At 41.2% G+C, this 26614-nt stretch overlaps 1 protein-coding gene across 2 annotated transcripts in view; it reads right to left on the bottom strand.

The window, feature by feature from the left end:
- DIP2B (disco interacting protein 2 homolog B) overlaps nt 1–26614 on the bottom strand; it is a 251696-nt gene that overhangs the window by 83775 nt on the left and 141307 nt on the right. For both annotated transcript variants that reach the window (XM_036251047.1, XM_036251048.1), the window contains 2 exons: nt 23821–23949; nt 11763–11888 (listed from right to left, as the gene is read on the bottom strand). In XM_036251047.1, coding sequence (XP_036106940.1) covers nt 11763–11888; nt 23821–23949 — 255 coding nt within the window. The remainder of the gene's footprint in view (nt 1–11762; nt 11889–23820; nt 23950–26614) is intronic.

The following is a 26614-nucleotide window of genomic DNA, read 5'->3' as shown; positions in this document are numbered from 1 at the left end:
CTGGTCACTGGCACAGGTAAGCTTTCCAAACATGACAGGAGAGGGCACTGATCTGTATTTCTCTCCTTAATTCTCAGAGAAGAACTGTGAGAAATTCACTGATGTCTGTATTTAGCCTGGCCCTGACTTCAGGAAAATAAGGCCTAAATTAGAAAAGCATGTTGAAAAAAAGAGGAAAAAAAAGAATAAGTTCAACCAAGTAGAGGGCAGCCAAGGGAAGCAGAAGTCAGGGATTTGTTCCAGGGCTCTGAGCTGACAAGGCATACAAGTTAAGGAGCATTTGTCTGACATGAAACAAACCCTTTTAAATGATTTGGGGGGTTATAATTTATGGTCTGTGGATTAAATCTCATTCCTATTTTTAAAAAGTTAATATTCTGTGGTTAGTCCTGATGAACACTTTCCTTTAACTCAAATGGAACATAGGTGAAACTGTAGGTCCATGATCTACTAAGAGCCAAACAGATAACATTGCTTGTACCAACAATGGCAATTTGAACCACAAAAGACTAATTTAATCTAGAAGTCAAATTTTGCAGGTCCAGAGCAAGACAGAAAGTTTATCCTTGCTTCCTGCTCTGACTACCTCCAAATTATTATCTCATATTGAAGAAGATATGAGGCCCAAGACTGATTTTTTTTTTAACAATGCATTACATAACTACCATACATGCCAGGAACTGTCAGGGATCTTGAGATGTATCAGTTCTTATGAGACAGGAAGGGCCCTAAAAAGACTTACAGTCTAGTACAGGAAAGACATAACCCCAGACTGTTTCACAGAAATACAACAGATGCTAAGAAATAGGGTAAGCAAAGGGTTTCACTCCAGGACCACTAATCCCAGTTGGGGGTTTCAAGTACTTCTGTGTAAATGGAGCAAAGACTTTGAGGAGCCCAGCTGGTGTGGCTCAGTGGTTGAGCGTCGACCCATGCATCAAGAAGTTGTGGGTTCGATTCCTGGTCAGGGCACATGCCCAGATTGTGGGCCTGATCCCCAGTGGGGAGCATGTAGGAGGTGGCCAGTCAATGTTCTCTCTCTCTCTCTCTCTCTCTCTCTCATCAATGTTTCTATCTCTCTCTCCCTCTCCCTTCCTCTCTAAGAATCGATAAAGAAAAAAATTTTAATAAAAAAAAGTAATAGCATCTGTAATGTTTTAAGGGAAGTGTTCTGCATGATTTCCAGAAATTATTCTAACATTTCAACTGTAGCTTGGGAGACAGGGATTTCTATCTTTGCAAACTTGCTAAAGAAAAGGGGTGATGGTGTACATGGGACAGGTGAACCTGACCCTAAGAATAAAGTATTCTCAGGGTACAGTAATAAATCTCTAGATCCCATAAACTCCATAAGATATTCAGGCTGTTTTCATTGGCTCATTTATTTCAATCTGTGTAAGTCTAAATCAGAATAACCCAATTTTCAAAATATAGTAAAGGCAGTATTTTCATGGTTAGGTTTATGGAAAACTGGCTTCATTATGCTTCTATATTGAATCAATTACATAATTAGGTATATTGTTTCAATTCCATTTCCTCATTTGCCCACCAGTCCTCCTCAGAGTGTTCAGTGACCATAACTGTGGGCGGCTTGGCTTGGTATAGTGGAGAAAACATGGCTTTGGTGTCTTTCATCTGATCCTTTACTAGCTTTGGGATAAAATTACCCATCTGAGAAGCCTGGCTGTTTGTTCAGCCATTCAACAAATACTAGTAAGTACTACACTAGTTTGACAGAAATAAAACAGTGAGCAATTAATTACGAGGACCATAAAGGTGGGAAGAGAGAAGTGTCAGGTAGAGGGAACAGCATGTTTGAAAGGTGGGAAAAGACAGGAAACAAGCCACATTGGAAGATCTGAAGGAAATGAGACTAGCTAAAGCACAGGATGCAAAATTGGTAGTGATGAAAAATGAGGCTGGACAAGTGAACAGCCCTGGATTGCTAAGGGCCATGGAAGACATACTAAAGGAAACCGGCCTTTATGTTAACTACAGTGGGAGACCATGAAATGAGACAGTGTCAAGAAAGCAGCCCCAGCAGTGACAGCACACAGCAGGTGGACAATAAGCATTAGGTTCCCTTCTGCTCCCGAATAACCCACCCTATGTTACCTCACAGAAACAAAACTGGCTGGGCAAAGCTTAAAGTTGATCATGTGTTTAAGAACACATAAAATGCTTGGCCAGTGTGGCTCAGTGGTTGAGCATTGACCCATGCACCAAGAGGTTGCCAGTTCAATTCCTGGTCAGGGCACATTCCCAGGTTATGGGCCAAATCCCCAGTTGGGGGCATGCAGGAGGCAGCCAATCGATGTTCTCTCTCATTGATATTTTTATCTCTCTCCCTCTCCCTTCCTCTCTCTCTAAAATCAATAAAGAAAAAGATCACACGAAATGTAAGCACTTCTCCAGGGCTGCATTTTTTTTTTTTAATCCTCACACAAGGACATTTTTCTATTTTTTGTTCAGATAAAGTGGGAAGGAGAGAGAGAGAGAGAAACATCGACGTGAAAGGTACACATCGAGGGCTGCCTCCCGCACGACCCAACTAGGGCCAAGGACAAACTGCAACCGAGGTACGTGCCCTTAGCGGGAACCAAACCCGGGTCTCTCTGGACCGCAGGCCAACGCTCTAACCACTGAGCAAAACCAGCCAGGGCTGGGCTGCATTTTTAAAAAATAAAACGAGCTCCCTTAAATATTTATATGTTGCCCTGCCTGGTGTGGCTGTTGGTTGGGCAACATCCCCTGCATCGAAAGGTTACTGGTTCAATTCCTGGTCAGGGCACATGCCCAGGTTTTGAGCTTTATCCCGGGTAAGGGGCATGCAAGAGGCAACAGATTCATGTCTCTCTTTCTCTCTCTCTCCCATCCTCTCAGTCTAAACACCAATAAAAAATATTTTAAAAAATGTTACATGTTTATTTAACTGTCATCCAAAAGATTGCAATGAATTAGAAACCTGGGCAAGATTAAATTAATATTAATAGAAACAAAGCTATCACTTTCCCATTGATTCTGCTCTGGTTGAACATGAATTTACAGTTGTTACCTGTCATAACTAAAGTCCCTTACCTAAGCTCTTGAATAGGATGAATACAGTAGGTCTATACAACAGAAAACAATTTTGAAAACAGCTTGCCATTCAGTTTATAACTGGTATGATTTTAAAATAGCATCATTTCATACTGATCATTAGAATCCTAACCTCCATTTATAACAAATTAGGAAACATACATAATTAGTCTATTGACTTTAAGAAAAGAAAAGTCCTGAGTTTACTAACTGTTCTTAACTGCTGTAGCACTTTCAGTCTTTAGCCATGTGTGGAAATGACTCCCCTCTTTTTGGTGGAAAATCTATTTATTATATCTAAAAATGTTTATTAATTAATAAATTTAATTCATAAATTAAATTTAAACACCTACCATATCCATTTCACTCCTGAGAAATGAAACCATACCTATACAAGGACTTGTACATGGATGTTTATAGGAGTTTTATTTATAGAAGCTAAAAATAGGAAACAACCCAAATATCCCACAACAACTGAATGGATACATTGTGGTGTATCAATATTGTGGAATGCTACTCGGCAATAAAAAGGAATAAACTACAGTACTGATACACAACCTGAATGAATCTCAAAATAATCTCACTGAGTTAAGGATGCCAAACCTTTTCCCCAACCCCCCAAAAGAAGTACAACTATTTGATTCTATTTATATAAAGTTCTAGAAAATGCCGACTAATATATAGTGACAGAAAACAAATCAGTGGTTACTTCATGAGGATGGAGAGAGGTGGGATTACAAAGGGATCATGAGGAAACTTGGGGGACTTATCTTAATTGTAGTGATGATTTAATAGTTTTTCTATGTCAAAATTTAGCAAAAAATACACTTTATGTGCTGTTTACATTGATTATAATTCAATAAAGTTATTAAAAAACTAATTAAAAAAATTGTGGTGAAAATGACACCTTGGTGAGGGGATGGTAATCTGGTAGTCAGTCTGCACAACCTGAGGTAAAGAAAGTTTATCTGCAGGCAAGGAAAAAATGTGAAGCTTAGGGAAAAATTTTTTAGAAATCCAAGAGGAAACAGTGTAGGAGTAAAAAGGAAGAGAAGATGAAAAGGTTAGTTCTGGAAGCAGGCCAACCTGAAACTACCGTGAGCAACTATTCTGAGCAGTTTAATCTAGTACCAAACCCAACCAGAGTACATACAGATTCATCAGACCAGTGTTAAGGAGACTTCCAGAACTACCCAAGAGATTCTCAGTATAATCTGTCTCTGTGCACAGAGAGCTGTTTGGGACTGAACATTACTACAAAGAGCCTAATTAGCATGAGTTCCTGGGCCATTAATATCCAAACTGGGATACTTCTGAGAGAAGGGGTACTCACTGTCAATAATTACTCTAGTGTCACTCTACCTATAGGGGATCTCCAAACATTGTTTCTCTAGGTATTTTCCCACCTTTATAAAAAAAGTTTACAAAACTAATCAATATTACAAATAATATTGGGGTGAGAAGTTTTTTGTTTTTTCTTCACTTATTGCTTATTTGAAAAGTTAGATCAAACATGCAGCAATTGTTAGAGCTCCAACATTGCCAGAAAATATTTACTGACAATACAGTTGGATAAAATGCAATATGCTGAGTGGTTTAGAAAATGGGCTTCAAAAGTCTGACTGGCCCTGGCCGGTTTGGCTCAGCGGTTAGAGCACTGGCCCGCAGACCAGAGAGTCCTGGGTTTGGTTCCTGCTAAGGGCACGTACCTCGGTTGCAGTTTGTCCCTGCCCCTGTTGGGGTTCGTCCCTGCCCCAACTGGGGTTGTACGGGTGGCAACCAGTTGATGTGTCTCTCTCACATCAATGTTTCTGTCTTCCTCTCTCCCTCCTGCTATATCTGAGGATAAATACAAAAATGTCCTCAGGTGAGGATTAAAAAAAAGGTCTGACTGGCCCGGCCGGTGTGGCTCAGTGGTTGAGCGTCAACCCGTGTACCAAAGGTTACTGGTTCGATTCCCGGTCAGGGCACATGGCCTGGTTGTGGGCCCAACCCCCAGTAAGGGGCATGCAGGAAGCAGCCAATCGATCTCTCTCGATGTATCTCTCTCTCTCCCTTCTTCCTTCCTCTCTAAAATTGATTTTAAAAAATTATTTAAAAAAAGTCTGACTGATCTGGATTTCAATCTTAGCCACCAACAAATATGCCTCCAACAGCTGTTCTTAGGGGACTTAATTCTTCTGTTTGTTATTGTTGTTCTTTTTCTATGAATTCTCTCTCAGGGTGAGTATTTTCTAATTTTGGACAGTTTGCTCACCTTCAGTGGATCTGTAGCTGTGGAACTTGGAATTCCCAAGTTCCTGGGTTGAGGCTGCATCCTTCCAGAAATTATATGTGCCAGAGGGTTATCACCAGTCTTTATGTTAGTTCACTTTTTAATGTTGATTCTTAGTGGACACAATAGTGAAATTTAAATCTTGTACCCACTGACCACAAGTATTCAGGGAAGGTGCCAGGTACGAGTCAAGCTTCCTGACAACATCTTTTCTTGCTGGCAGTTTAATTTTTTCAAATTCACTCTTCTGGTGAAGATATAAGCCTCTCCAGGGATCTCGATTCCAGCTTCCAAAAGGTCCAAGGTTTTATCTTCTCTACTCTTATGGTAACTAAAATTTAGATCCCTACTTTGCTGTCCCTCCTCTCCCCAGGGGAGCCAAAGTATGCCCCATTTTACCACTCTGATTTTCAGTGATCATTCTCTCTTGTATGTTATTTGAAAGGAAGCTGGTTATGTTTTATCCAGCATTTCTACAGGGAAGTTTTCTTTCCCCAGTTTCTAGGAGTTTTCAGGCTATCTAACTGACTACACAGCTAGAAACAGAAGTTGGGCAAATTCTCAAGCCTCTCTACACCTGTTTTTTTCTTTTTTTTTATACTTACAGAAGGACACTTGCATTTATTTTCAGACAGAGCAGGAGGGAGAGAGGGAGGAAGAGAGAGAGAGAAACATCTACGTGAGAGAGACACATCGACTGGCCGCCACCCACACCACCCCAACTGGGGCCAGGGACAAACTGCAACAGAGGTATGTGCCCTCAGCGGGAACCGAACCCAGGCCTCTCTGGTATGCGGGCCGACGCTCTAACCGCTGAGCCAAACCGGCCAGGACTATACCAGTTTTTTCATCAGTAAAATGGGATAGATTTGTCAAGAGAACTAAAAATGAAAAAGTATATGTTAAGTACTTAGCCCTTTGACTGGTATACAGAGGGTACACAATAAATGGTAACTTTGAAATTACTTTTATGGGAAAACCTAAATTTTAGAATCAGGTATTGAAATCAATGCATTCAATCTGACAGAATGGGTTTTTATTGAATATTTACTTACCTCCCAAGTAACTGTGAACCACTGCTGATAACCCATACTAATAATAAAAGTATGTTATTAAAATTATCCAAATCTATTAGAACACATTTACAGAGGTCTGACTTGCCAGCTCTGTTTACCTTGTGGTTTTGTAAAATTAGAATATTTAGAAAAAAGCTCCCCAAATTGGTAATTCAGACACGTAATCTCTTTTAAATTCAAATTAACTGACTGATATGTCCTTTGGGCTATATGTTCTCAGAAGACAATAGCTATTCAATTTGTTTAGAACATACCCATCCCAGCACCATGCACATATGAGCATCTATTAAGTGAAGAAAGATTTCCCAAACATGAGGCATTAGAGTGAAAAACAAAATCAAGAAGACTCAAGTCAGAGACTTAATTGCTCTTTGACCTGGGGTAAGTGACTGAACCTGTTTGTTTCCTCATCTCTAAAGAAATCTGCCCTTCCTGCTTCACAGAGGCTTACGAGGAGCAAATGGGGCAGGGCAGCCAGGGAGGCAGCCACTCGATGTGTCCCTTTCACATTGATGTTTCTCTCTCTCTCTCCCTCCCACTCTATCTGAACAAAAAATGGAAAAATGTCCTCGGATGAGGATAAAAAAAAGTATAGAAAAAGCTTAAAAGGGAAGGGAAAAAATATATGCTGCCACTTCTACATTGTGTTTATCTGTATGAATGACTAATAATGTTACACAAAGAAAGAGCTGAGGTGATTCTCATGACATTAGTAAATGATTTCAGCACATAAAGGGCAGTAATTCAAGCAGTCTAAAAGACTGAAAAAGGACACAGACACTAAAAGAACCATAGAGTGCTACCAACTTGAAGAATTTAAAATTTTCAATCCACAAGATAGAAATCAGTGTACACATCAACAGGTAAAATTCAGGTTGACATTTTATTATTTGAGAATAATTTATAAATAAAAGACAAATTATTTCTCATGCCAACTATTCACCATATTCTCCCCTTAAATCCTTTCTATTAAATCCCTCCAAAAACAGCTCTAAATTTTCTTCAATTCAGTAATTCCAATATGATGTGCAGAGTGCCCCCCAAACAAGCTGACTGGCCAGTGTGCTTAAGCAGGCATCCCACAAACTAGGTTCACACTGGACAGCACACGCAGTGAGGGTCTCGGTCAGCCAGCTCTTCTTTTTTTTTTTTTATCCTCACCCGAGGACACCTCTCCATTTTTTGTTCAGGTAGAGTGGGAGGGAGAGAGAGGAACAGAGAGAGAGAGAGAAACATTGATGTGAAAGGAACACATCAAGTGGCTGCCACCCGCACAACCAACCAGGGCTGGGGACAAACCGCAACCGAGGTACGCGCCCTTAGCGGTAACCGAACCCGGGTCTCTCAGGACCGCAGGCCGACACTCTAACCGCTGAGCCAAACCGGCCAGGGCAGCCAGTTCTTCTTGACCTGAGTGATGTGTGGTGTGACTTCTCAGTGCACAAAGAAAAACACAACTACAATACTATGAAATTTGGGGATAATTTTTCCTTGCAAGAGTGGCACAACTTTTCTAGAAACAAAGTCACAAGTTCATTTTTTATAGCTGCCCATCCTTTAACCAGCAATAATTAATGTCAATTCTCTTCTTCCTCCCCATCCCTTGAGTGAAACCTTGGCATTCTTCTAAATGCCATTGTTTCAGGGGATTTCATCAGTAAATAGGCAAGATAGCCTGGCTGGTGTGGCTCAGTGGATTGAGTGTTGTCCATGGACTGAGAGGTCCTGGTTCAATTCCCAGTCACAGTAGGGGGCGTGCCGGAGGCAGCCAATAAATGTTTTTCTCTCACATCGATGTTTTTATCTTTCCCCCTTCTTCTCTCTCTAAAAAATTAATAGAAACATAAAAACAGCCCTGGCCGGTTTGGCTCAGCGGTTAGAGCATCGGCCTGCGGACCAGAGAGTCCTGGGTTCGGTTCCCGCTAAGGGCATGTACCTCGGTTGCAGTTTGTCCCCGGCCCCTGTAGGGGTCGTGTGGGTGGCAACCAGTCAATGTGTCTCTCTCTCCCTTCCTCCCTCTCTCCTTCCTGCTCTATCTGAAGATAAATGCAAAGAATGTCCTCCAGTGAGGATGAAAAAAAAAGGAAAAGAAAAAACATAAAAACAAAACAAAACAAAAAACCTATCTGCCGTGCCTGAGTTAGTCTATAAGAGGTTCTGGGAGACAGTGATAAACTGCAACAGAAATACGAGATAGCCGAGTCTCAAACAGGTGGCTCTCAGAAGTTTGGAGAGAATGAATTCTGAATCCCAACTTGGCAACAGCAAATTCCATCCCCTAAATTGAAAGGTGTTAACAGATGCCTTATGATATAGTTCTTCCCACATTCCCTCACAGTATTTGTGCTAGGCATGTGTGTAACTGTTAACTGACAGCACCAAGATCTAGCTCCATGTGGGGACTGTGTGAGAAATCACTATGGAGGGGAGAATTCATCTTCTATTTGACAATACTTATGTTAAAACCAAGGGTCCTTATGACTTTCATTAAGTTTAGTTTTATTTATTTATTTACCTATTTATTTATTTTTCTTTATTGATTTTAGAGAGTGAAGAAGGAAGAGAGAGAGAGATAGAAATATCAATGACAGAGAACATTGACTGGCTGCTTCCTGCATGCCCCACACTGGGGATTTGGCCCACAACCTGGACATGTGCCCTGACCAGGAATCTAACTGATGACCTCTTGGTGCATGGGGGTCAACACTCAACCACTGAGCCACATTGGCCGGGCAAGTATAGTTTTAAATCCTAGCTCTAGAAATCATTTCTGTCTCTGTCTCTGTCTCTGTCTCTCTCACCTCCTCTCCACCCCTCACAGACCTAGCCTTTCCCCCATAATCAGCAAACCCTCACCCCCTGCTCCAGGCAACAGGACACAGTAGCCTGGACCATGGTCATATATGGTCTGGACCTCCAGCAGCCTAAAGATAACATCCTGACCCAGTTATGTTTCAGTTCCCAAGCCCTAAGGTAGAATGACCCCCTGGCTACTCTCCCATGAGACCAAAACCTCAGAACTGTCAAGACCTGAAGAAATGATTCATTACCCTTACTCACCTCTGACTAATCAGCTCGCAATCCCTAACCCATGGTGTCTTGTGATTTTGCCCTATATAATCTGTAACATACATGCCATCAGGAAGTTGGATCTTTAGTTCTCCATCTCTGGACTGGTCAGTTCAGTATTAAACTTTTTCCTCCCTATACTGCAAACTCCTGCTTATGTATTTTGTTGGGCCAGTGTATGCAGGCAGGTGGACTCAGGAAAAACACTGGGGTTCCAGTAAAAATGTTCCTAAGAGTACATCAGGTTTTGCATAGAAAACCTTTTGTTTTATTTATTATTTTTAATCCTCACCCAAGGATATTTTTCCATTGTTTTTCTTAGATAGGGAGGAAGGGGGGGAAGGAGGGAAAGAAGCATCGATTTGAGAGAGACACATTGATTGGCAGGGCTGGAATCAAACCTGCAACCAAGGTACGTGCCCTTGTCCTAGGGCCAATGTTCCAACCACTGGGCAAAACCAACCAGGGCATACAGAAAACCTTTTAAGAGTCTTAGGACAGAGAACCAAATCTTTACAATCATGCAATTATTAAAACATGTAAGGTGATCAAGAACAGTATACATCTTCAAGGCTGCAGACAGAGTGGAACATTCGGGTTTAAAAATACATGAATTCCAAAGGACTGTGGTCTCATTCAGCCACAAACAGCCACAATTTGTTTCTAGGGTTGGTAAATTCCCCTCAGGCAGTGACTTTTATAAAAGGGGATAAACAAGGTTTCTATTCCTTCTGAGCATTCTCAAGATCCTTTGTTGCACTCTCACATTTAACCCAAAGCCATGAGAGCAGACTATTTACTCTGAAACTGCATTTCTTTAATACAGCTCTGGAGAGGATTGTTTCTAAGAACTAAGAGTCACATTGCTCTCTACCCTTTGCCATTTACTACAACTGAACCCTCAGCTGCACTATAGCACAATCTGCCAATAAGGAATAGCTATTAACTGAGAGCCCCCTTTGTCCACGAGGACCCAAATGAAGTACGAATGCGGAAAGGAAACCATCCAAGATTTTGAATGACTGGGCTGGAGTATGCACCATTATAGACACAAAATGTCTTACTGTGATGGTCTGCTAGAGGTATCCTGAGTTATGTTTTAAGAAACACTTGAAGCCACAGAGCTATTTCTCTTTCAAACATATTGACACCACAGATGTAAAGAAAAAAAAAAAAAAGCACACACAGTTCAGGAGCCCACAGCACACACAAATGCTCTGAGAAGTCAGCATAGGAGAAAACTATTAATATGAACTTGGACTAGGGGTTAGGATCAGTGTGAATAGCTCAACCTGACCACTGTGAATGGAAGTCAAACACAACAATTTAATCTCCCTGGGAATCTCCTCAAAAGACATAGTAAGTAGATTAGACCAAAACAATATGTGGAAGTTTTTTTTTTACCCAAATATTTCATTACCAGTAACATGACATCAAGGACAAAGACACCACATTGAAGCTCTAAAACAGATTTACTATCTTCACCCCCAGAGGCTTATACTGAGATTTTGGCTGGGATTTCATCTAAAAAATTTTTTTAAGTTTTTTAAATCTTTGGGGAAGATTCTGAATAGACAAGACAACTTAATGTTCCAGTTGCTCCTCAAATATGAAGTTTTAAATCTTCAACTTTAGGGGAAGTAAGAATTGTCTTGGAAATAGGTAGGAATGGGATGAAGATATTTGGTTCCCGCTGATCTCATGACCCTATTATAGAAAGTGATTCTTAAAAATATGTAAATGTATACAAAATATATTCACACATGTGTGCCCTCAGATCTACTACAACTTTGCCTGACTGCTCTCCCATCATCTTTAATGACACACAAAATTTTGTCCCAAGTCTACTCATTCCTATGACTATTGCAGAGACAAAGCATCCGACTCAGGAGTATAAATGTGTTAAAGAAATATAAGAGTATTGGTCATATTTTAAATGTCAATGAAAATAGCTATTTAGAGTTGTATTAGACTCTAAACTTTAGCCTGTATTTACTTATGACTACATTATTTGGCAAGGGGAGGGAGTACAGCAAGAATATACCAGAAATTCCTAAGGAAAAAAATTTTTTTTTAATAGCTTTACTCTTAGGGCCTCTTTCTGTGTTGTTTACAATGCAACAACCAAAATAAGCACCTTTCAGTGTGTACACAGACACCTCTGATAAGAAGGAGAGAGTTTTGGCTCCTACCTCAGAAAAAACTAGAACTTATTTCAGGAACAAAGTAGCAACTGTCAGAGGGAAAGATTCTGACAAACTTACCAGGAGGCGTGCAAGCATCTGCAGGAGACTGGACAAATGTGGACCGTCTTTTGGTTGGCATGGGCAAAGCCATTTTCTGTTCTTTGTGCTTTGCCAGTGCGGCTTGAACTGCTTCTGTGTGAATATCTGAAAGAGTAAACATTTGTATTTATCAGCTCCTGGCTCTTAAGGTATTTTACTTCTGTAAGCTGACCTATCACTGCCTCAATTGTTGAAAAAGAGATGTTTAGGTGATTTTTTATTTATCATTTGTGTTAAAATATAAGGGCTGATGTTACTTGTTTGCCCCTCTGGTCACTAAAGAATTCAACTCTCCACTTGAATGTCTAATTGCAATCTCAAAATTAACATAATCAGGTAGGGGGACTTCGATCAAGAGCGCGGCGTACATAAAGGCGGTACTTGCCTCCTCCCACAACCACATCAAAATTACAACTAAACTACAGAATAACTGTTGTTCAGAACCACCGGACATTGAGCTGAATGAAAGTCCTACACCCACATGTGGCAGATAAAAACCAGCAGGACACCTCAGCTGGGAAGGTCCTCCCTGAGGACTGAGGGGTCCCCGTCCCACAACAGGCTCCCAGCTCAGGGTTCCAGTCCCAGGAAGAGAAGTCCCCATAACTTCTGGCTGTAAAACCAGCAGGAACTGAGGCTGAGGGAGGCTGAGGCTTCTGGAGCCCCAGGCAGCTCCTCTTAAAGGGTTCACCCACAGACATACTAGGACTCTCACCCTCCATGCTCCAGTGTGTGTGTGTGGGGGGGGGGGGGGCAGGGGAGCAGCTTGAAAAGCACCAGACATACAGGGAAGAACTGAGCTGTTCGACATCAGGGCAAGAGCTGAAGAGGCAGCTTTCTCCTGGATAGTGGAAGCCGTTGTTCCTTTAGTGAGCCCTTCCCCCACGGGCTGGGCAGACAGATGCCATATCTGGGAATCCTGAAACCTGGCTCACACTTGTTGCTCTGCACTGGTGATTCCCTGAGGCCCTGCCCCACCCAACTTCTGGGTCCACCGAAGGTGTTTCCAGTGGCTTTACCAAAGGATTGGCCTGTCTTGGCTCCTGCTTCAGATTTTCCTAAATTCTCTCAAACAAGCTGCATCTGGCCTCAGCAAGCCTCACACCTCTCACTAAGTGGCCCCATGCCTGGCACTAGACGCAGCCAGCCTTGGTTCACAGCTTGGCTTTGCATGAGCACCTCCAAGCCCAGCACAAGAAGCAGCTTTCAGCAGATTGCTCTTTAGCTTAGGGGCCCGGGTAGAACACAGGCAGTGGCTGACCTTGCCCCAGAGCCAGCACACCCAGTGGACAGCTTCAGACCATATCGAAGCACCACCACCCAACCACCTCCACAAGAGACACACTCGAGTGGACTCAGTGGGTATCAGAGCAAGCCCTTGCTCTGTGTGGTGGCCCCTGCACAGCTGATCCTCCAAGGTAGTCAGAGGTTGGTGGTCAGTGGGCACAGCCAGTCCTTGCAGCTGATCAGCCTGAGTAAATCCCACCCACTGATGTGCCAACAGCAATAAAGACTCAAATACAACAGAAGGGGGTACAGTTCACACGAGGGGTGCACCTCATGGGACCAGCTGGGGTGATCAGGGAGGCTGTGCCTCTGGACCCTACAGGACACCTACTACAACAAGCCACCCCAGGAAGCCTAGGAGACATACCAACTCTACCTAATACGTAGAAACAAAGGGAGGCAGCCAAAATGAGAAGACAAAGAAACATGTCCCATATGAAAGAATAGAACAAAACCCCAGGAAAAGAACAAAATGAAACGGAGATAAGCAATCTAACAGATGCAGAGTTCAAAACACTGGTTATAAGGATGCTCAATGAACTTAGTGAGAACTTCAAGAACTTAGTGAGGACATCATGAGCATAAAAAAGAAATAGTCAGAAATGAAGGATGCACTAACTGGAATAAAGAATAATTTACAGCCCTGGCTGGTTTTGCTCAGTGGTTAGAGCGTCAGCCTGCAGACTGGAGAGTCCCAGGTTTGGTTCCTGCTAGAAGCACATACCTCGGTTGCAGTTTGTCCCTGGCCCCAGTTGGGGTCATGTGGGTGGCAACCAGTCGATGTGTCTCTCTCACATTGAGGTTTCTCTCTCTCTCTTTCCCCCTCTCTCCCTCCCACTCTATCTGAAGATAAATGCAAAAGGGTCCTCGGGTGAGGATAAAAAAAGAAAAAAAGAATACTTTACAGGGAATCAATACTAGAGCAGGTGAAGCCACGAGGTAAACCATCAATTTGGAATACAAGGAAGCAAAAAACACCCAATGAGAACAGCAAAAAGAAAAAAGAATCCAAAAAATGAAGATAGTGTAAGGAGCCTCTGGGATAACTTCAAGAGTGCAAACATTCACATCATAGGGGTGCCAGAAAGAGAAGAGAGAAAGCAAGAAACTGAAAACCTAATTGAAAAAATAATGACAGAAAACTTCCCTAACTTGGTGAAGGAAACAGATATACAAGTCCAGGAAGTACAGAGTCCCAAACAATATACAAAACGTAGCTTTGAAATTGCTATCCCATATTATTGAAAAATCAATCTCTTAACTAGAGTTCAGTATTTGTTTACAGTTCTTTTTTTCTTTAGTCTGAGTTAAAATACTGTGTTCAAAAGCTATTTGGGTTAGTTCTTACCCCCTCCTTCTTTGGTGTGGTTATATTATCCTACTGAACAATACTGTCAGGATCATTTGTTTTTATTCATAATTCTATAGGTCCCTCCCAATGTTGTAGCTAAACGTTATGTGATAATATAAGGAATATACATCTGGCCTCTTCCCCGGTTCCTGACACTCCTAAAACACTTGCAATTTTGTGAGTGATAGGAGTGTCTTCAGGATGGGGGCTATTCACCAGAAAGACCAATCCATCATCAGAAGCTGGGAATTTTCAGCCTTATCCTCCACCCTCCAGGGACAGGACGGGGGTTAGGGACTGAGTTAATCACATTAACTAATGATTTAATCAAGCATGCCTACACAATGGAACATCCATAAAAACTCTAAACAAGGGGGTTTGGAGAGCTTCCAGGTTAGTGGACATATCCACATACCAGCAGGGTGGCCTATCCCAAACTTCATGGGGACAGAAATTCCTGGGCTTGGGACCCTTCTGGACCTTGCCCTATATACCTTTTATCTGGCTGATCATTTGTATCCTTTATAATAAACTGCTAACATTATTTCCCTGGGTTCTGTCTACCAATTTAGCAAATTATCAAACCTGAGAAGGGGGTCATGAAAACCCCAATTTATACCCAGAGGTGTGGATAACATGGAAACCCACTACTTGTAATTGGCACCTGAGGGTGGGGGCAGTCTTGTGGGAATGAGCCCTTAACTTATGGAGTCTGCATGCAATAACTCCAGGTAGTTAGTATTAGAATTGTATTAAATTGTAGGATACCTACTTGGTATCTGTAGACAACTGGAGAACTGCTTAATGTAGAAAACCCACACAATTGGTGTCAGGAGTGGTGTGAGTAGAAAAGTTTTCCTTTATTTAAGATGGTTCCAAGAGATAAACTTAAAGATGCATCTCTGCCACCAACAATTAATTTCACGCTAAATTCCACCCACTCTCTATAGGTGACCAATATCCTTGGTTATGGTTTATCCTTCCTACACTTGTTTTTGTAAAAATAAGCAGATACGTGTCTATTTTCTTTTCTTTTGGTGCAAAAGGAAAGAATTTTTTTCTGACCAGGGCCAGGGATTGAACCCGCAGGTGGGAATTTAACCTGAAACTAAGGTACATGCCCTTGACTAGGAACTGAACCTGTGACTCTTTGGTCCATTGCTTGATGCTCTAACCACTGAGAAAACCAGCCAGGGAAGGAAAGAGGTTTTATTCAGGAGCCACAAGACCTGGGAGAATGGAGACTCCTGTCATAAGAGTGTGTCTATTTTCTCATTTTCCTGTCTTTCATACACAAAACGTAGCATATTACATATATATTTCTTGCACTGTGCTTTTTTTCACTTAATAACATATCCTGGAAATCATTCTATATCAGATACTAGAGACCTTTATTCTTTTTTTATAGCTGCAGAGGAGTCCATTAATTGTATACCACAGTTTATTCAACCACTATCATTTAAATGTTTCTAATATGTTACAATTACAAATAATGATGCCACAAAGAGCCTTGTGCAATATATTTTTATATTGATGAGAGCATATCTTCATGGTAAATCTTACAAGTGAGACTCCTAAATCAAAAAGTGAGTATAGCCCTGGCCGGTTTGGCTCAGCAGTTAGAGCATCAGCCTGCGGTCCAGAGAGATCCGGGTTCGGTTCCCGCTAAGGGCGCGTACCTCAGTTGTGGTTTGTCCCTGGCCCTGGTTGGTCGTGCGGGTGGTGGCCACTCGACGTGTCCCTTTCATGTCGATGTTTCTCTCTCTCTTCCTCTCTCTCCCTCCCACTCTATCTGAACAAAAATTGGAAAAATGTCCTCGGGTGACGATAAAAAAAAAAAGTCATAATTTTTTAGCCCTGGTCAGTTTGGCTCAGCGGTTGAGTGTCAGCCTGCGGACCAGAGAGTCCCGGGTTCGGTTCTCGCTAGGGGCACAAACCACAAGAAAAAAAAAATTTTTTTAAAAAGAGTGAATATATTTTTAATTTTGTTACATCTTGCCAAATTCCCCTCCAAAAGAGTTTTATCATATTGCATTACTATCAGTAATGTATAGGAGTACTTGTTTCCCTGCAGCTTCACTTTCAGAGTGTGTTGTCTAACTTTGTGGTTGTTGCCAGTTCAGTAGTTGAGAATATCTCAGTATACTTTCAATTTGCACTTCTTATCCTTAGTGAGATTAAATATCTTTACAGAGTATTTAAGGGCCATTTACTGTTTGTTTGTTTGTAAGTGAAGTGAATGCTCATATCACTTGACGATTTTTCCACTGGGTTTCTGAGTTTATGTTCCCTTAATTTTAAAGAGCTCTTAATATGTAAGAGATAGTAGTTCTTTACCACTGATATATGTTAGAAATATTTTCTTTCGGTTTGTCATTTGTCTTTTGAGATTGTTTTTAGTGGTTTAGTGCCATGCAAAAGTTTTTCTTTTTAAGATCTCAGGTCAATAATCAAACTATACACCTGAAGGAATTCAAAACAGAAGAACAAACTAAAACTAAAGTAAGCAAAAGGAGAAAATAACAAGGATTAGAGCAGAAATAAACAAAATATAGAATTTAGAAAATGGGGGAGGGGTATAAATGAAAATAAGAGTTGGTTTTTTCGAAAAGATCAACAAAATTGACAAATCTTCAGCTAGATTTACAAGAAAAAAAACAGGAAAGATTCAAATAACTAAAATCAGAAATGAAAGAGAAAACATTAACTGATGCCACAGAAATAAAAAAGATTACAAGTGATTACTATGAATAATTATATGTCACTAAAAGCAATGGCAATGGATAAATTCCTAGAAACATACAACTTACCAAAATTGGATCACAAAGAAACAGAAAATCTGAACAGACCATTATAACTAGTAAAAAGATTGAATGTTAGTATCCTTAGGTTTTAAAAAAAGGCTCTTGCAAATAAATTAGAAAAAACAAACAACCCAAAATTTTAAAAAACTAGATGTAGGGAATGAACAGATAGTTTACTGAAGAAGTACAAATGGATAACAAACATAGCCCCAAAGGTCCAACCAATCTCATTAGTAACAAAAGAAATAGCACTTCTACCAACAGGGTATGAGAGTGTCCATTTCCCTACATCTATAGATAACTGAACTTTTTTTTTTTTAACTTTCCCAAAAAGATAAGTGGAAAAATGTTATTTTACAGTTATGTTAATTTAAAATCCTCACCGAGGGTATTTTTACATTTATCTTCAGACAGAGTGGGAGGGAGAGAGAGAGAAATCAATGCAAGAGAGACACATCAACTGGTTGCCACCTGAATGACCCCAACGGGGGCCAGGGATGAACCACAACCGAGGCATGCACCCTCGGCCGGAATCAAACCTGGGACTCCCTGGTCTGCAGGTCGACACTCTAACTGCTGAGCCAAACCGGCCAGGGCTATTTTACAGTTTTATCATAGCTGTTCCTATTCTTGTCTTGTTTTTATGAAGTAGTTAAGACATGGCACAGCTGGGCTTTAAGAGCCAAGGGCAGAACAGACACCAAATACATTTACCTGTTATGACATTACTTTATATATGGACAGATACATAAGGACAGATTGAAAGGCATGTGTGGGTAGGTTAGGTCATTAAGTAGAAAAGTACACTTCAAGGAGTTACCTGCAAGCCAACCAAGTCATGACATTTTTACCAAATTATGAGGTACCAACCACTTTGACATTTTAAATTAAGGCAGAGGCACCAGCTATTAAGTTCTGAAACATTAGGCTATCACATTAATGGTGGCACTACTTTGTGTGCTGGTGGGGAGGGGCAGTGATATTTTAATTTTGCATTTCACATTCCCTTTTTCACAAATTGTGTGTGTGTGTTGTTGTTTTTTAGCCTTGGAGATATATATATATATATAGCAAATGGCTAGTCATCCATCAAAATCGCTCAGACTTTACCCTTGACAGTACTCAGTTCCTTCGCTGGCCACCTCCTCTTCTATATGCTGCCTCTGTAACTTGTATAAAGGATTCCTGTTTTTGTTGTTGTTGTTGTTTTTATCCTCACCCAAGGACATTTTTCCATTTTTTGTTCAGATAGAGTGGGAGAGAGAGAGAGAAACACTGACGTGAAAGGGACACATCGAGTGGTTGCCACCCACACGATCCAACGAGGGCCGGGGACAAACTGCAACCGAGGTACATGCCCTTAGTGGGAACCAAACCCGGGTCTCTCTGGATTGCAGGCTGATGCTCTAACCACTGAGAAAACCAGCCAGGGCAGATTCCTGTGTTTTAATCTGTGTTTCTCTAGCATCTAAATTGTGCTCGACTCACAGGAAGTCTACAATAAATGCTTATTGAACTGAACTCAATTTACCTTCCTTGGTATGAGAAAGTATATTAAAATAGAAATAAAATGGTCTTGGTGTACCACTGGCAGTCACCTTAGCAAATGTCACTGGGTCAGAGACCAGATTTGGACAGAGATGGCAAAGTTCTCAATTAGGGTGACAGAGGGAGTTACTATTGCATTTAGCTCCCAGCATTGAGTCAGAATAATTTACACTTAGAGTAAGAACCAATAAGAACAATAATTGATTTAAGGCTATCACTTTAAAAACTCTTTTGCCATTTTTTATTTAAAATTAATATACATAAATTTTATATTACATGTATCTTGTATTTTACCATACTTTAAAAAAACTGAACATATACATATTGGAAAAAGATCTAAACACATATAATGCTGAAGTGAAACTTTTCCCTAGACCCATCACTTCCTAGAAATAATCCTACCTCAATAATTTGGTACCTATTTTTTCAGGTTTCTGTGTCTTTGTGCAAACAAATATATGGAATTATTATTATTAATATTTACACAATTAGATCATATTTTACATAGTATCTTGCATTCATTACTTTAAAATACATTTTGTACATTTCTCCATATCTGCACAAATAGATCTACCTCATTTTTTTTCTATGAGCCTTCATAGAATTTTTTAAAGAAATTTATTTTTTTATTCATTAATTTTTGTTACAGATGTTTCTCCTTTTCCCCCCGCTGATTCCCCCTCCTCCTTCCTCCCTGCCCTGTCCCCAGTTTGTTGTCCATGTCCACTGTTCATGCATACATGCATATAAGTTCTGTGGTTTATCTCTCCCCCACCACCCCCTCTTCTGGCATCAAACCACAAAGTGAGGTACATGCCCCTGACTGGAATCGAAACCTCGAGTGTCTGGTCCATGGGCTAATGCTCTAACTGCTGAGCCAAACTGGCCAGGGCAAGCCTTCACAGAATTTTAAAATCAGTTTTCACAGAATTCCATTTATTTAGGTATACTATAATTTCTTTAACCACTGTATTATTATGTGCAACACTACAACAAACACACACACACACACACACACACACACGGTTGGCCCTCGTTTATCACGGTTAAATCAGTTCCAGACTCAACGGTGATAAATGAATTTCCGTGAAGTAAGATTCCTTATTTACTACACTACTATTCGAAAAAACCGCGATAGAGTGTAGCCACGAAAGTTGAAGTGTGAAGTGGTGATGGAGACTGTATATAAATAAAGAATCCTACTTCGTGGAAATTCATTTATCAGGGTCGAGCCTAGAACTGATTAATTGTGATAAACGAGGGCTGCCTGTATCTGAAATGTCATACCCTCTTGGCCAAGCACAGAAAGAAAAATCTGGTGACATGATCTAAATTCTGAATAAATATAAGCTTTTTCCATGGAGTATGAAACATGAAATACAAAGTCTATTTAGATTGTATTATGATTGGTTGCAATGTCGTGTTAATAAGCCACCACCAAGTAACAGAATTTTCCAGTTCCTCTTTCGTTCCTCAAGGTGTGTATTTCTTTCCCCCTCTCTCTAAGCTTCTTTTGCTGTAACTTGTTTTCTGAGCCCATTTCTTCTATGGCTCACTTCTACCTCTGACTTTCTAAATAAACTTTCTTTTATAATTCAAAAAAGAGAGAATTTCCCAGCTGAACTTATTGACATCAATATTAAATCCTTTTTGTGGACCCATCATTTAATTCTGCATGATTGTGATTTTCACTAAACCTACTCTATGTCCTTAAGTTATATTTGCATGTGACTTGTAAATATAACCCTTCCTCTGAATAGATTGACAAAGAGGTGAAGTTCAACTCACATCAAATTCTGTAACTTAATTTGTTCTACCTCTGCTACTGCTGTTGGTATCTTCTTATTCATGGAAGCCACAATTCCTAGAATGTACTGAGCTTTCTTTGCTTTGTTGAACAACTCATAATATATTGAAAAAATGTGATTTTCACCAAAATCCATGCTTGCATACTTCCGCTTTCCTGTTCCCCCTCATGACATCACTGCAGTCCTCTCACAGCTTTCCATATCTTCAGGGATTTTTAAAGAAAATCTTCACCAGCCCTGGCCAGTTTGGCTCAGCAGTTAGAGCATCGGCCTGCGAACCAGAGAGTCTCGGGTTCGGTTCCTGCTAAGGGCATGTACCTTGGTTGCGGTTTGTCCCTGGGCTCGGTTGGGGTCGTGTGGGTGGCGACCATTCGATGTGTCTCTCTCACATTGATGTTTCTCTCTCTTTCTTTCTCCCTCCCGCTTTATCTGAGGATAAATGCAAAAGTGTCCTCGGGTGAGGATAAAAAAAAAAAAAATCCCCACCAGAGGATATTTTTCTTCACATAGAGTGAGAGGGAGAGAGAAGGACAGAAAGGGAGAGAGAGAAACATCAATGTGAGAGAGACATATCAACTGGTTGCCCCCTGCACAATCCCGACCAGGGCCAGGAACGAACCACATCCGAGGCATGTGCCCCTTTTCCTGCTACTCGTTGATCTGCAGACCAACACTCATAACCACTGAGCCAAACCGGCCAGGGCTCTTCAGGGTTTTTAAATAACCCTTTCTTCCCCACTTTACCTCCTCTTGGCCCATATTTCACATCTACCCTAAAAAAAAAGTCCCAGTGAGACAAATCTTCAAAACCTGACTATTAAATCCTCTCCAATACCCCTGCACCTAACCAAGACACTGAATAGTCTGCTAACCAGTCCGATTCACAAACTTTACTTTCTGATATTTGGGATAAATCTGGGGGGAAAAAATGGTATAAAAGAACAGGGACTAGGGGGTAGCAGGTAGGGAGAGGTCGAACAGGTCATAGAGGGGATAAATGGTGATGGGAAAAATAAAATGAAAGTAAATTAAAAACAAAAAAGGCCCTAGCCAGTTTTTTTCAGTGGTTAGAGTGTCGGCCTGCAGACAAGAGAGGCCTGGGTTCAGTTCCCAATAAGGGCACGTACCTTGGTTGCAGTTTGTCCCTGGCCCCAGTTGGGGTCGTGTGGGTGGCAACCAGTTGATGTGTGTCTCTCTCCCTCCCACTCTATCTCAAGATAAATGCAAAAATGTCCTCGGGTGAGGATAAAAAACAAACAAAACAAACAAACAAGAACAGGGGCTAGAGATCACAGTTGGGTTTTACTAGGTAAAGGTCAAAATTTTACGCTACTGAATGAACTAACTCTCCAAAGCCTTTTACTATACGGCATCAACTTGGACATAGAATGTAGAGGATCATGTTTTGGTTCTTTACTAATCCTTTAATTATATCCTATAAAAACAAACAAGAAAACACAAAACAAAACACTCCTGGAAGGCCAGGGATGAGAACTGCAAAGGCAAAATCCCTCTGGACACTGCTGTTGAACCTGGGCCCTAGCCTCAAAAGGCAACAACTGGGTACCTGGGAGATCGGGCTTGGGTCTTGGAAACAAACAGGAGCGAGCTCCTGATAATACTTTTCTACATCCAGCCTTACCTCCTACAAATCCATTCTTAATTCATAACTACTTTTATTCCTTCCTTTCTCCAAGTTACTCATTTAGTTCTTCTATATGTTGGGCCCTATGCCAGACACTGGGACACAGTGGTAGAGCATGCAGTCTGCAGCTGGAATGAGCTGCTAGAACAAATACAAATCTGATTTGTACTGCTCTGCTGAAAATCCTTCAGTGCTGTTCAAGATTCCTCCAGACTTGATCCCTGGTAATCTTGCTAGCCTCAACTCCCACCTTCTTCTGGGCCCTTGCATTCTAAGTTCCAGTCATAATGAATTGTTTTCAGATCTAGTCTCTAATGCTATTTCCCCTTTACCTGGCCAACTCTTGTCTTTCTACCATGACTCAGTTTAGATGTCTTGTTCTCTGAGAAAGCCTCCCCTGATTGCTCAAGACCAGGTTAGGTACAAAGGAAAATTCTGGGGTGGCATGTCATCTCTATTTTTTTTCATTTATCTACAGATAGAGCAGGAGGGAGAGAGGGATGGAGAGAGAGAGAGAGAAACATTGATGTGAGAGAGACACATCAATTGGTTGCCACCCACACAACCCCAACCAGGGCCTGGGACAAACTGCAACCGAGGTATATGCCCTTAGTGTGAACTGAACCCGGGACTCTCTTGTCCGTGGGCTGACACTCTAACCGCTGACCCAGACTGGCCAGGACCACCTCTATTTTTTTTGACTGAACACTTCTCCATTCTTCTTTCCAGTATGTGAAAATATATGTCTAATAAAGTCAATTCAAAAATAGCTGAAGCAGCTCTGCATCCATGTCCTTTACCTCGTTTTCTATGAAGCAGTTTGGGAGGATGCAACATACATCCTATTTTGCAATTCAAAAAAAAAGGTTAAGGTAATCTTGGCTGGCACAAGTGAGTCAAAAATCTAGAGGAAGTAAACTTGCATTCCAGTTTGTCTTCTGGCACAATGAATGTGCTGCAGAGACAATAATGGGCAACAGAAGGGCATGGGATGGGCTCGCTGCACCCACGCCCCCCCGAGGCTCTCAAGTGTGTTTCTCTGCTCATTAGTCCTGGACATGGTAAGGCAGAAGCCATGTTCTCACTGCCAGCCACAACATGCTGCCTTTCCCCTTCCCATGGTTACTTTTTGGGTCAGAAGAAATAAAATTTAAGAGTTTACTAATTTGAAATTGCATTGTGAGTTTTTGTTCCAGCTCCATCAGTTACAAGACTAATTAACAGCTCTGGCAAACACAGAAGGACCTGCCTCTTCCAACACAGTCCATTGAGCTCTCCCTACATACCGCCCTATGTGACTCTAGCCCTCTGCTTTCTTATTTATTTATTCACGTTGCCTTTGTACTTGTCTGGCTCTACCTCTGCCCTTGAGCACAGAAACATCTTATTTGTTGCCATATCCCCAGTAAATATTGAGTATCTACTATACCTGGCACATAACAGGCACTTAATAAATGACTGATGAATAAATCAGTATAGACCTATTGATGCTTCAAGGAAATAAAACAGAACAAACATTAGAAACTCTCAGGACACACAGTTCATACTAAGTCAGTAAAATCTATGCTGCTGATAACTTCCAGTTCCTTCTCACCTGATCGATATCGTTCATCCCTGGCTCCCCCAGATCGAGTTCGGTGGTACTTGGAAGGAGCGGAAGTTTGAGCTGCAGATGGAGCAGGTGTCTGGTTTCTATGTTCTTTCTGTGCTGCTGAATCAGTTTCTAAAAATGGAAGTTTGGAAGATGGTTATCTGATAATAATAATAATAATAATAGCTATTTTATGAGCAATTCACATCATTCCCACAACACACTGAGATAGGTTTATTACTCCATCTATAGTAAAGGGTTAGAGAGCTTTAATATACATACAGAAAAATGATACAAAGATATCCAGGCGAAAAAAATATCATCTTAGAGCTATAACTGTGAACAGGGATAGGAGAAAAGTAGCAAAAAGATCTATGTAAAATTGATAAGCCATTCCCAAGAATCCAAGAACTGGTGGGGCAGGGTGTTGGGGCAGGTATATGACCCCCAATCCTAGAAATGATACAAAGAATAGATTGTGGAGCTTTAGCTCCCCCAACATAAGTTACTCCAAATAAACATATTTAAGCAAAAGTATGCAAACACAGCTTCAAGTCATATCTAGTAGGCCCTCTTCCAATTGGAGTCACCCTTGAACCTGCCTCTTTCCAGTCCCTGGTCTGTCACCATACTCTGCCCTCCCAACATTTACTGTCTCATCAAGAATATGGAGAAGGGAGAAAAAAGCAGGTAAAATAAGCAGAAGAAAAACACCTTAAGTTCTGATATTTTACTACCTTTTTTTCCCCAAACAGTATTAGCTCCTAAATCATATATTTAAAAAATATTTTAAGAACATTTAAAAACAATTTTTTTATCCTCACCCGAGAACATTTTTGCATTTATCTTCAGACAGAGTGGGAAGGAGAGAGGGAGAAAGAGGGAGAGAAAAATCAATGTGAGAGAGACATATTGACTGGCTGCCACCTACATGACCCCAACCGGGGCTGGGGACAAATTGCAACTGAGGTACATGCCCTTAGCAGGAACTGAACCTGGGTCTCTCTGGTCCTTGGGCTGATGCTCTAACCGCTGAGCCAAACCGGCCAGGGCTATTGTAAGAACAGTTAACATGAGATCTACCCTTTTAAGTGCACAATACAGTATTGTTAACTACATGTACAATGTTGCCCAGCAGAACTCTAGAACTTACTCATCTTACATAACTAAAACTTTTGACCCATTAGAGTAGCTACTCCCCATTTCCCCTTTGTCCCAGCCCCTGGCAATCACCATTCTACTCTCTGCTTCTATAAGTATGACTATTTATTTTTTTATCCTCACTCAAGGACATTTTTCGATATTTTGTTCAGATAGAGTGTGTGTGTGGGGAGAGAGAGAGAGGGAGAGAGAGAGAGAGAGAAATATCCACGTGAAAGGGACACATGGAGTGTTCGTCAACCACATGACCCAACCAGGGGGGGACAAACTGCAACCGAGGTACGTGCCCTTAGTGGAAACCGAACCCGGGTCTCTCCAGACCGCAGGCCGAAGCTCTAACTGCTGAGCCTAAGCGGCCGGGTCTATAAGTATGACTATTTTAGATTCCTTATATAAGTGGAATCATATAGTATTTGTCTTCTGTGACTGGTTTATTCCACTCAGCATCATATCCTCCAGGTCTAACCACTTTGTCACACACTGCAAGATTTCCTTCTATTTTTTTAAATCCTCACCCTAGGATACTTTTTTCCTTTTATCTTCAGATAGAATGGGAGAAAGAGAGAGAGAGAGAAACATCGACCCGAGAGAGACACATCGATTGGTTGCCTCCTGCACGACCCTGACTGGGGCTGGGGACCAAACCATAACTGAGGTATGTGTCCTTGACCGGAATCGAACCTGAGACTCTTTGATTTGCAGGCCAACACTCTAATGCTGAGCCAAACAGTCCAGGTGCCTTCTTCTTCTTTTTTTAAATACACTTAAGATCATTTTATTTTTTAAAATATGTTTTTATTGATTTTTTAGAGAGAGAGGAAGGGAAAGAGAAATAGAAACATCGGTGGGAGAGAACATCAATTGGCTGCCTCCTGCATGCCCCCCACTGGGGATCAGGCCCACAACCTGGGCATGTGCCCTCACTGGGAATCGACCTGGCAACCTCTTGGTGCATGGGTCGACACTCAACCACTGAGCCACACCGGCCAGCCTAAAAATGTTTGTTTGTTTATTTATATTTTTTTGGTACATGCCCCTAGCGGGAACTAAACCCGGGACTCTCTGGTCCACAGGCCAATGCTCCAACTGCTGAACCAAACCGGCCAGGGCTAAAAATGTTTATTTTTGATGGTTCCTGGTAACTGAGATTTTTATTATTAAATATATTAACAGAGCAAAACACATTTTAACACTGAGATTTTGAAAGATAATATCTGGGTTTGCAAACTGAAGTTTTTAATTAACCTAAATTCTCTCTCTCTCTCTTTTTTTATTATCCTTACCAGAAGACGTTTTTCCATTTATCTTCAGAGAGAGTGGGAGGGGGAGGGGAGAGAGAGAAACATCAATGTGAGAGAAACACACCGAGTGGTTGCCGCCCACATGACCCCAACTAGGGCCAGAGACAAACTGCAACCAAGGTACACGCCCTTAGCAGAAACTGAACCTGGGACTCTCAAGTCCGGAGGCCGATGCTCTAATTGCTGAGCCAAACTGGTCAGGGTCCTAAATTCTCTTGATAATCTATTTCATTGAAGAACTGAACTTAATTTTTAATATTTTCATACCTTGTTTCATTTGTTAGTTTTATTACTCTAGAACAGAAGTCAACAAACTATAGCCTATGCCTGTTTTT

This window comes from Molossus molossus, unplaced genomic scaffold (assembly GCF_014108415.1).
Source record: "Molossus molossus isolate mMolMol1 unplaced genomic scaffold, mMolMol1.p scaffold_m16_p_10, whole genome shotgun sequence".
NCBI classification, from domain to species: domain Eukaryota; kingdom Metazoa; phylum Chordata; class Mammalia; order Chiroptera; family Molossidae; genus Molossus; species Molossus molossus.
The sequence above is the reverse complement of the archived record's forward strand: the minus strand, read 5'-3'. Positions and strand labels throughout refer to the sequence as shown.